General features: G+C 38.9%; 4 protein-coding genes across 6 annotated transcripts; 1 reads left to right on the top strand and 3 right to left on the bottom strand.

The window, feature by feature from the left end:
* Nucleotides 1-5313: 5313 nt before the first annotated feature.
* On the top strand, nt 5314-6655 carry LOC133840789 (glyceraldehyde-3-phosphate dehydrogenase). Its single transcript, XM_062272842.1, has one exon. It carries the CDS (start codon nt 5492-5494, stop codon nt 6554-6556), a length of 1065 nt encoding a protein of 354 aa, XP_062128826.1. The 5' UTR covers nt 5314-5491; the 3' UTR covers nt 6557-6655.
* Nucleotides 6381-7727, bottom strand: LOC133840790 (protein C1orf43 homolog). 2 transcript variants are annotated; one of them, XM_062272844.1, is made up of 2 exons: nt 7092-7723; nt 6381-7023 (listed from the first exon to the last, which is right to left on the bottom strand). In XM_062272844.1, the coding sequence occupies exons 1-2, from the start codon at nt 7631-7633 to the stop codon at nt 6615-6617; spliced, it is 951 nt and encodes a 316-aa protein (XP_062128828.1). In that variant the 5' UTR covers nt 7634-7723; the 3' UTR covers nt 6381-6614. The 2 variants fall into 2 exon arrangements, with proteins under 2 accessions (XP_062128828.1, XP_062128829.1); XM_062272845.1 differs by having other exon boundaries at nt 6883-7023; nt 7088-7727.
* A 232-nt stretch (nt 7728-7959) lies between these two features.
* LOC133840788 (GPI mannosyltransferase 2) lies at nt 7960-9759 on the bottom strand. 2 transcript variants are annotated; one of them, XM_062272841.1, is made up of 2 exons: nt 9543-9759; nt 7960-9482 (listed from the first exon to the last, which is right to left on the bottom strand). In XM_062272841.1, exon 2 carries the CDS (start codon nt 9477-9479, stop codon nt 8127-8129), a length of 1353 nt encoding a protein of 450 aa, XP_062128825.1. In that variant the 5' UTR covers nt 9480-9482; nt 9543-9759; the 3' UTR covers nt 7960-8126. The 2 variants fall into 2 exon arrangements, with proteins under 2 accessions (XP_062128825.1, XP_062128824.1); XM_062272840.1 differs by having other exon boundaries at nt 9547-9759.
* A 71-nt stretch (nt 9760-9830) lies between these two features.
* LOC133840791 (uncharacterized) lies at nt 9831-10993 on the bottom strand. Its single transcript, XM_062272846.1, has one exon. The coding sequence runs from the start codon at nt 10835-10837 to the stop codon at nt 9917-9919; it is 921 nt and encodes a 306-aa protein (XP_062128830.1). The 5' UTR covers nt 10838-10993; the 3' UTR covers nt 9831-9916.
* Between the last annotated feature and the right edge of the window lie 114 nt (nt 10994-11107).

Here is an 11107-nt window from a genome sequence, read left to right as displayed (position 1 = left end):
CCCTCTAATGAAAAATTTTTGGCAGGGAAGATTTCAATAATTTTTATAGAGATACGACTATAGTATATTTCCAATGTGACAGTATATCGATATACCAAAATTAGCATTTTGTATATAATAATGAAACAGTATTAGAAGAGAATAGTTGAAGAGTAAAAACAGGGCATCAAAAATACTATATCTTAACATAAATATTCATATCAGCAAAAACATTTAATTAGGTTCTTTCAGGCAGTACAATTCATCCTAAAACTAGAATTTTAGAAATAATTTATTTATGCTTTTGCACATTTGTAGCTACCATTCAAATGATTTATTGCACATGATCTAGTCATTTACTATTACCTGCTGGTTTTTAGTGCCATTTTGTCTGCATTGCTCGTAAAATAAATGCCAGTTTCTGTTTCTTGTGGCACAAAAAAAAACAGCAGTGCAAAAGAATAACCAAAGAATGGGCCAGGAGGTTGGAAGTGGGTCGCTGGCTGTATAGGTCTTTTGATTTAATTTCGTAACCATGCCGATGCCTACGCTTGAGCGCACAATTAGCTGTCAGTTGGAGACCCTCTGGATGCAGTTACTCCCTTTGTGTTTCAGCATGGTTCCAACTGTGCGCCTGCCTGTGTGTCTGACAATTCAATTTGTAGTCTGTAGTTTCTGCATCTGCATCTGCATCTTTATCTCCATCTCAAGGCTGCATTTGAATTTTTTGGCAAAACTGCAAATAATTGATGCTGCCTGATGTGGCACAGCATGCCAGATGCTGTTGCTGTTGCTGTTGGTGCAACTGCTGCTGCTGCTGCTGCTTCTACTGCTTATGCATTATGCATTGACTTTACAGCTTATTATCGTCATCGTAATCGTAATCGTGCACAACGAGTTTATCCTGAACAAATTCATCATTCGCTCTTACGCTGTGCAGCTTATGGAAAATATCGTTATACATATATAAAATTATGACACTACTTGAGCAGATGTGTATGTACAATGTACATACTTATTTGAAGCAAATACGATAGCTTCCTGTTGACAGCTGGTAATGCTGTTGTCACCCGCTTGCCAAAAACAATTCGCCATTGTTAAAGGATGTAACGAATTTTGCTGACAACTTAAATAGCAACGCAATTCCGCTAATGCTCTTGCTGGTGCCATCCGGCTTATGTTCTTTGGGCATGACTTTAATGTTATGGACTCTTAAAGTGCCACTATTTATGCGTTTGCTTATTTATATAGCCACAACAAGTGGTGCATAAATTTAATGTTAAGACACCCTTGAGTCCCATTTAATGATACGAAAATGACTGAGCCTAAATTCAAGGCATTGGATTGGAAAATTATTTTAGACCTACTTGAAATGAAAAGAGTGAATAAAATTATTTTTATTAGCCTTACCATTTTATTATTATTATTTTCTTATGAATTGTTATTAATATTTTTATTAGTTATTATCATTATTTTTATATGTAGCAGCATTAGTCAATGATAATCTAATCTCATTGAATCTAAAATGAATTTGACATCAATAATCATAAATAAAGAAAGAATAATATTATATGTTATACGCTCTTAGAAGAAAGTTATATTTTATTCTGAACTCCGTCTTCTTTTTGGAAACAAACAAAACGAAAGTAATTTAAATCACAGTTTGCAAATCAAAGCTACACATATCAAATTGAGCGGGGATAATAGAAAAGGGTCCAATGCGGGTTGTTTGTTGATTATCCTGCAAAAGGATACATTTTTATTTTATTATCATATTGATTAAATCACTTTTGATTGAATAACAATTTGTCAAGAACAAAAAAATTTAAGTAAATTCCGTACGGAGTCTAATGAAATGACAGTTAACTATATAAATATGTATGTTTTTATGTATAGTAAACTATTTGAAACTATTTGATGATAAATTAGTATTACCCGGCTTTCGCCATTTATAATTGACAGCACCTTGACACTGTTCAATCTGAAACTTTGCCAATAACATTCGAAAACACATAAAAAGTTCGCTGCATTTAACCTTGTCATTAGGTTTTATGTATTATTGCAGAATTTCGAATAAAATTTTTAAATGCAAAACTTTTGGCTGTCCGTGCAGTTTCAATTTTAAAGTTTTGCGCATAAATTTCCAAAGACGAAGAAGCAACTGAAATAATTGAGAAAACAAACAAACGACAAAGAAAAAAGAGCTACAAAACAATAACAAAGTCGCCTGACTGCCACTTGCAATGAATTTCCGTTTCCGTGTTGGTTTTGGTTTTGGTTTTGGTTCAAGAAAACCAAAGGGAAATACCAAGTGAGCGTTCTGTCTTGACTCGTCTGTTGCCATCGGTTTCAATTTCCATTTAGCCAGAGTTTATGATCAGCAACAGACCCAGCAAACTGAAATAGAATGCGGTTTCAATATACAAATATGAATATAATATGGACAACAACTCCACACGCTGCCTAACTCCAAGCAATTTCGTAATCAGCGGCCCCATTTGCCTGGTCCGGGTACTAATTCACCACAGTCACCACAGGACATGGCCAGGAGAGCAACAGTTAAAACAATCCAGAGAGAGAGAGAGAGAGAGAGCGTCAGCGTGAGACTTTGAGCTGTGTGGGCGTCGTTTTTACCGAGTGCTTGGCAACATGTTGCATTCATTTAAAATGTTGCAAAGAATTGCTTCAAAGGTTGACAAACTTCTACGACTATGTAAAGCAATCGCACTGAAGTTGAACACTTCCATTTATAAATATGCATTTGGCCAGCACATTTAATGGAGCACGCAAAACTTCAATTTAAATGTCAATGCAAGGCGTCATAAGAGCAAATGGTAAGTCAAGTATTCTCGGCAAAAGTGCCTCAACCCAAAAGCCGAACCTCTTGATCTCTTCAACCATGTGGCCCCAGGGAATGCCATAAAAAATGCCATACTTTCCGGCCATCAGCTATGCAAAAGGGAGCCAAATGCTGGAAGGGGCGCAAAGGCAACGACAGCGGCAACGGTAACGAAACAGACAAAGGTGAGTAATGACGCCCTGGGCACAGCCGCAGCTGATTTTCATGTGTTGTGTTGTGCTCAGTTGTGATGTGTTGTGTTCTGTGTTTGTGTTCTGAGTCCTGTGGATTCGCATTTGCATTTTGTTGGAATACTTAGCCCATGACTTGCCAGCCTGCCAAACCAGCCAGCTGGCAGCAGTCGATTGATTTATAAGCAATAAAACCAACCAGCCAACAACTCCCAACTACGATGGCTCAGCAAAAAAGAATTTTTAGCAAAAGTTGATTTCGCTTGCATCAACAGCGAATATCACATTCCCTTTACACTTGCTTCAATTCGTTCCTATTTGCGCAATCTCTTGCATTACTATATAGTTAATATACCCGATCTATACTATTTATGCAAATCATTTTTACAGTTGCTCTTTTTGTCTGCTAGTTAATTATGCGTAGACAATAAGAGTATCACTCAGAAACGTCCAACAAAACATGTTAATCCTGCAATCTACCTTTATTACTCATACGACCCATAGACTCCCCAATGAGTATACATTTATATTCCTTATTTAACAACATCCGCTTTTATTGATGCAAGAAAGTCTCCGCTGTAAACATATCACGAGTGCTGGATGACACTTTCATTAATTTGGAATTTTTTTATTTTCAATTGTATGTAACAACTTTTTCCGCTACTTGACTTGCTTTAAATTTCTTGATTATTTTAACGAACACATCTTTTATTTGATCTCTTCTACTTCTTTTTAAGGCAGCGTTGGTTATGGCTTCCGGTCGGACAACACTCTTTTAAAATAAATCGTGCACCGAATGTTTTGTTTCGTGTTACATGGTAAATTTAGCTATCACAATTGCCTAATTATAATCCGAAGCTGTGCTTCTGACCTTGTCTTTGCCGTAATCTTCTTGTTCGAACCAAGTCATAACTACATATACATATATGTCATATGTACATAATAACATGCATACATTTCATATATGGATTATTTAAGGCAAAGTGTCTATCTCATTTCAAAAACGAGTAAGAAAGCCAATTTTTTTTTTATTCAATAATAACTATACTCTTTGTGATTTTTGGTTGCGATCCGATAAAAATGGTCGGAGTTATTAAAGAAATTATTTATGGGCAAAAACTCTAGGGTGTAGTTGCTTTGGCTGACAATTTGGTATATTTTAAATACAGTAGAATCCGGTTATAACGACGCCGCTTATAGCGTCCGTCCAGTTTTTGAGACGAAAATTCGATGACTTCTTGGGTCCCCATACAAATTAAATTAATTTAAAACATTAATTAGTTGCATTTTAAAAACTTATGGCAACCATAAAATAAACAAAATGTTATTTTTCAACTTTTGGTTTGTAGGTGTTCCGGATATAACGACGGTCCCTTGAAAGTCGCTATAACCGGATTCTACTGTATAGTATATCAATACACCAAATATACTATTCGGTATATTTATTGCTTCTGCGGTATATTATTTTGGTCTATTTTAAGAATAATGCCGCACTGTTTTGCTTTTATTCACAACGGGTAGCACGTATCTCACAGTCGAGCACTCTCGACTGTAGCTTTCTTACTTGTTTAATGTAGGTATGATCCGACTGCAACCGCCGTTTTTACCATATAAAATGATTTCTTAAATAACTTTTACAATTTTTATCTGATCGCAACTAAATTTTCAGGAATTGTCAACCTACCTTGTTCCTATGTACTAAAAACCACGATTCCAGCTTCAAAATTAGGCTTGCCATTCGATTTTTCCGAATAGAATATAACATATATACTGTATGGGATCGAAGATGACTCGTTCTGCATGTCAAATACATTTCCTAATATCCTATTAGCGCGGACATAAAATAACAAAAGCTTTTTTATCTAAATTATGATGATTAAATTTCATAATCATGTCAAATTTCATAAATCATGATGTCCGTTCCGTTTACCGTTTGGGCTGTACGTTGATAGAATTATAAAGAAGTTTTTAATGACACGTCAGTTCAACTCGCAACTTTACTGTGATCTACATATTTCTATTTTGATTAAATTTTTTAGGAATTGAGAAGAGAACTACTAGCTTTAAGACCAAATCAATACGTTTGTTGCCTTTTTAAAACCCATGACTATTAATTGACAATTCAACAGGTTAATTACAGGGTGGTTTATTATAGTATGCCTACGATGCGAATTGAGCGAATTTTGATAACTCCAGAATTTTGATAACTCCAGTAATAAGTTTATTTTTTGAGAAGATTTAATTTCTGAAGTAAACCTAACTTTTCTGTAGTAATATCACATGTCAAAAATACAAACTGTTCACAACTATTATTTTATTTGACTACTTGAAACGTTCGATTTAAATTTCTCGTTTTTTTCGAGCAACAAAGATTTGCATATTTGTATAAAAGTGGACCTAAATTGGTATTATTTACTAATCTTTTATTGGCATCAATTATAGAATATAAGCTATTTGGTTGTGTCCTTTAAAATTTTTGAGAATGTCTGGTATTGGTATTAACGGTTTTGGACGCATTGGACGCATATTTTTGCGTGAGGCTCTTCGTCGAAAGGACGTTCAGGTGGTCGCAGTAAATGATCCAGCCATGGATCCCAAATACATGGCCTATATGCTGCGATTTGACTCCGTTCATGGTATTTTCAATCAGAAGATTTCACTTGAAGGCGATCAGCTAGTGATAAATGGTAAGAAAATGCAAGTGACCTTTGAGACGGACCCAAAGAAACTCTGTTGGACAGAAAAGGGTGTGCACACTGTTGTCGAGTGCACAGGACGATTTACCACTATCAAAGCGTGCCAGGATCATTTGGATGCCGGTGCCAAAAAAGTTGTTATATCGGCTCCATCCGCCGATGCACCTATGTTTGTTTGCGGCGTTAATCTGGACAAATACAAGCCTGAAATGAAGGTCATATCGAATGCATCTTGCACAACCAATTGTCTCGCCCCAATTGCCAAGGTTGTGCACGAAAATTTCGAAATTGTCGAAGGGCTTATGACGACAGTTCATGCGTGCACGGCCACGCAGATGATACTTGATGGTTCCAGTAAAAAAGATTGGCGCGATGGTCGAAGTGGCATGGTGAACATAATTCCCGCCAGCACAGGCGCCGCCAAGGCTGTTGGTAAAGTGATTCCCGATCTAAATGGTAAACTAACTGGCATGGCTTTTCGAGTTCCTGTGGCAAATGTTTCTGTCGTGGATTTAACATGTCGTCTGGGCTGTGCAGCTAAGATGGATCAAATCAAAGAGGTTATCAAAGCAGCTGCCAAGGATGAAATGGAGAGTATACTGGGATACACAGAGGACGAAGTGGTGTCGACCGACTTCAATGGATCACGTTTTGCTTCTGTTTTTGACGCCAAGGCGTCTATATCGCTAAACGATAATTTTGTGAAACTGATAAGCTGGTATGATAACGAGACTGGATACTCTTGTCGCCTCTTAGATTTGGTTATTTTCTCTCAAATGATGGACAAGTGTTCCGAAGATGAAAAGAAGCGAAAAGCCGAGAAGGGGAAAGACTCTAAATGCAAGAAGTGAAATCGTTAAAATTAAATAATTTATATATCAGACAGTACACTTAAAACTAAATACACAATTAAACTACACTGGAGTTACGTTGAAATTGAACAGACGAAATGCTCATTATTTCATTGTCAGTATTGCTGGCAGCCGTATCGCTCCCCTGCTGTTGATCGGTGACATCCACATCAATGTCGTCTAGCGTTGGCGTCTTTATGCGATTACGAATGATGAGATCTCGTTCGGCAGGTGCTTGCAAATGCAATGGATTGGTGGCCAACTCTGCAGCCACCAACTCATCGCCCTGCAGCCCCAGAGTCATGTTGACTTTGGCATGTTGACCGGCTGCCAACTCGTTGTTTGGCGGCTCCACTGTAGGTGGTGGACGCAAACGAGCTGGATCCAGTAGAGAGTGCATTTTCTGTTTACGTGGTGTTCGAGCAGGTGACGCCTTTCTTGAATTATAATTCTTTAACTGTTTGGCACTGTGTGTGAAAGAAGAGCGAGGGTCACATGTATAAGATAGTAGGAATAGCTGTAGCTACACACTTACGCTTCCATCAACTTCAGTAGCAAATGATGATATGCCTCATACTCATCCTTACCAAACTCATTGGGATCGTGTCTGGCATGCTCATAAGTGTCGCAGAACTGATGTATTATTCGCTGCCCAGTGCCATTTAATGTTACAGACAACGTTGTCAGCAGAAATGCACGTAGACTCTCGTGGGCATGACGGCTGCTTCCGTCGGCACGCGCAATCTCAGACTCCAGCAATTTGACATCGTCCACTGCCTTCATGCGATAATAGTAGGGTGGCAAGTTGGACTCTTGCTCCGGCTGCACAATGTACTTTTCCGTATCTGTCCACAGCAGCTTTGGTTCCTGTGCTATTTTCTGTATGCAATCCAAACGGCGCTCAATCTCGCGACGCAGTCCCTTTTTAGCATCGGTTCCCACGGCCACATGTGGACCTCGACGACTACGCAGAGTGAACCGCATTATCTGGCGCTTGGCGAAAATAAAGAGCATTACACAGGTCAGCACACCGCCGCCAATTATGATAATTATCATAACACCCGATAGCTGCTCCATGCTGCTTTGTTTTTATTAATTTAATTTTCAATCAATCCAATCGTAAATATACTTTGTTATGCTTAAATTAGTGGTGACAAACTAAACGATTATGTTAGTAGACGGCACTGCTTGCGACTTATCGATAAGTGGGAGCGCAAAATAATATTTTCAAACGCGTTTATTCGTCTTATATTTTCTTGGCATTGCTTCGATATTTTTGGCGTTCATCAATATTATGATATAATTTTTCTTAATCATATCAAATTTTTTGGTTTACAAAATTGGTCGCAAATGATACTGTTGCATCTCATAGCGCATAATTGAGCAATGTAAGCAAAAAAATATATTTTCAAAGGTGTTTTATTTTTGTTGTATTTTTATTCGCATTAAATTGGTATTGCTTCGTTATTTGGTGGTCAACATTATTGCGTGCAACGCATCTAAAATAATTACGTACTAATCCAAACCTAATACAGTCTCTTTGGCAACCTTACGCCCATCGTAGTGAAGTTCAAGTCCAGGGATAATTGTTGCTGAACAGGACGGTGCCACATGCACAGTATACGGTACACCAAAAGAAGAGAGCACCAGCTTTTGTGCGAAACTTCAGCTGATCCAGTGATCGCGGCATATGATCTGCAGCAAACCAATAGAAAATGGGCGTTGCTGATGCCAGCAAGCGTGTCGACACCTGAATGTGAACGAACAGGGCACACACCAACGTTAAAAATGCGCCGTGAAGCACAAATGGTAGCGTTTTTTGAACCTTCAGCACATCCCGCCAGCTTGAGGTAGGTGCCCACTTCCTGGTGGCAAATGACCACAAATAATCACAACAATGCCAGTTCATAAAGAGTAGCATGGGCAGCGCCAAAATGAAATTAGGCAGCTGACTCCACTGGTAGTAGCGCAAGAAGCCAACATCCCAATAGTTTGATTGCACATAGTTGTAGGGGAAAGGCAAGGTGTATTGGCACCATGGCGATCCTTCGGGTCCTCGACCCGCGAGCAGGTAATTACGTTCGCTGGCGTATGCCTGGACATGTTGAGGAATGTTCACTTTAACGCTGGGTATGCAATATAGCCGATAGATGTAGAAATAGTAAGCGTGCAGGATGATAAGCGGCACAATCACAGCCAATGACATTTTGAAAACTTGACGACAACGCTTCGCATTTGCTGTCAGCAGCACATGGCGAAGGAAGAAGTAGAGTGGGAATCCTAAGGCAATCAGGCCGTTGGAGCGACACATAATGCAAGCCGATAGACTGGCGCCGATACGAATATAGTTGAACTTTTGATGTGGCTTGACACACTCGAGCATCAGGAAAAAGCTGGTGTACGCAAAGCATGACTCTGAGTAGACGGCACTGAAGAAAATACTTGCCGGATTGAAGCAAAATATTAATGCTGCATTCCAGCTCTTGTTCAAGTCATTGAACATTCGTTGTGTCAGCTGATACAGCAGATTGGCCGCCTCACAGAAGAGCCACACATTTAATGCCACGCCCACAACCAGCGTAAGCGATTGCATCGACAATGGCACATATAAACTCTGGCAAGCCATTGCAATGTAACGCACCATGGTCGGATACAGTGGATAGAAGGCCAGCGTATTCTCGTAAGTGTATAAATTGTTGGCAATATGCAAAAAGTATTCTCCATCCCAGTGGCGTAGTCCATTCAAGCAGCCCACAATCAGCTTGTCCAGCCAGGGCAGAGGACCTTTTGTATAGCCTTCCGGTGGCAGAGGCATACGAAAAACATCCGGCTTATGATCGGGCACCACCCAGTTGGACACCAGTTGCACAGCCAAGACAATTAGGCGACTTGAAAGTGCCAGCTTTGTTACTTTCAGTGTCATTTTCTGTTGAACGCAGACGTAAGCATGTGATTCATGTCATTATTAACCAGATGTGCAACTTACTCACCGACTGGCTGCCTCTGCTTCTTTGTAGATGTAGTCGTGTCGTAGATGTTGTAGTAGTTTAAGTTTTTCTATGTTTTGAAAGTGCACAGCAATGTTACTGTGTGTGTCAAGGAGTCTCAAGACTCCCCGTATATTGATGTTGACATTAAATGGGCCGGCTAGTCCGTCGTAATATAATATTTATCAAATATGTCAAATAACCGGCAAGCGGAGTAACAAAGAGTGTGTACACACCATTCAGTGTGTACAAAACGAATGCGGTGCTATCGATAACAAGAACATAAATCGGCGCTTATTTCAAATGTATTTGCTAGACTTCATAGAAATGAAATTTAATATGTTATTTTTCTTTGTTTACATATTTGTATTTATTAGGCTTCAGATTCCGACTCAGACGCTTTCTGAACATCCACACCATCAAACATGCTCATAAGTTCTTCCTCCTTCCGTTTAATTCGATCCTGTATATTTGTTATAGACTCAGTTTTAGGAATTTCACGAGTAAAAAATTCATCCATAGATTTGAATACATTACTGTATTGCGCTGACTCAAAGTGAGGTAAAATTGAAGACGGCTTCTTGGGAGCACGTTTTGTTACACATGTGCGTTCCATATACTCCTTCAGTTCGTCCAAATGCTGTTCCTCATCTCGCTCATGGGAATCAAACTTACGCTTTGATTCGCGCTTACTTTTATTTGGACTTTCGCGGCGCGTCTTGTCAATTTTTCTGGTAATTTGTGCCGAGGGCATCAAAAGCTTAATATCCCCGACGAGTAAGTCACGATTCATTATTTCTGCCTCATCAGTTTGAATTCCAGTGTCAAGCATGAAGATAGTTGCTGGCTCATCATCTATCCTACCATTATTTTGAACTTCTTCTAATTTATCTTTTATTACTGTGGAAGCGCCTACAGCAGTCTTTCGAGTTGGCCACATGCGATCCGATTGTTTTGAAGCACCGATCGTAGCTAGTCTATCTGGGAACTTTTTGTCGCCATTTACTGAAGTTTTTCCTTTACGGGGACTGACTACTTTTTCACCAGATGCCTTATTACGAATGCTAGCAGCACGTAGCGTTGAAGCAATATTAGACTTCTCCTGACGCCCAGATGCAGGTATCCGACAAGCAGCTGTAGACGATGCTTTTAAGATGACGCTGCCTCCATCACCATCGCCTCCGGTTGCGCGTTGCCTAGCTCCGGTTTTGTGTGATGATAGCGGCGTCGCCATTCTGTTACAATGTGGAGTATCTACCAAATTTGATATAGTCAATCTATTTCGTGCGCTCATACTATAATTATCTATAAAAAAAAGATGAATGGCACTATTTATTCGACGTTGCTTAAATTTGAAGTTACGAAAATTTATACAATTTTCTCGAAAATCCAGTAAGTCTTATTTATAACTCTTATGAAATAGTGTTTAATCTGTTCGTTTCTCAAATTCTAAAATTGTAAAAAGCCAACTTTATGAAATACAAACAAAAATTGAAAGCAAAAAACTTTGAATTCAAAAACTACAAAATGGTTGAGGCATTTCACTAATCTTTTTATACCCGCA

Source organism: Drosophila sulfurigaster, chromosome 3, assembly GCF_023558435.1.
Source record: "Drosophila sulfurigaster albostrigata strain 15112-1811.04 chromosome 3, ASM2355843v2, whole genome shotgun sequence".
NCBI classification, from domain to species: domain Eukaryota; kingdom Metazoa; phylum Arthropoda; class Insecta; order Diptera; family Drosophilidae; genus Drosophila; species Drosophila sulfurigaster.
This window is presented reverse-complemented; position numbering and strand designations above follow the sequence as displayed.

Bases quoted from the DNA above. Each gene is read 5' to 3' on its own strand.
- LOC133840789 (XM_062272842.1), top strand. From the start codon at position 5,492: ATGTCTGGTATTGGTATTAACGGTTTTGGACGCATTGGACGCATATTT.
- LOC133840790 (XM_062272844.1), bottom strand. From the start codon at position 7,633: ATGGAGCAGCTATCGGGTGTTATGATAATTATCATAATTGGCGGCGGT. The intron at 7,024-7,091 runs GTAAGTGTGTAG...TTTCACACACAG, and splicing joins CTACTGAAGTTGATGGAAGC to TGCCAAACAGTTAAAGAATT.
- LOC133840788 (XM_062272841.1), bottom strand. From the start codon at position 9,479: ATGACACTGAAAGTAACAAAGCTGGCACTTTCAAGTCGCCTAATTGTC.
- LOC133840791 (XM_062272846.1), bottom strand. From the start codon at position 10,837: ATGAGCGCACGAAATAGATTGACTATATCAAATTTGGTAGATACTCCA.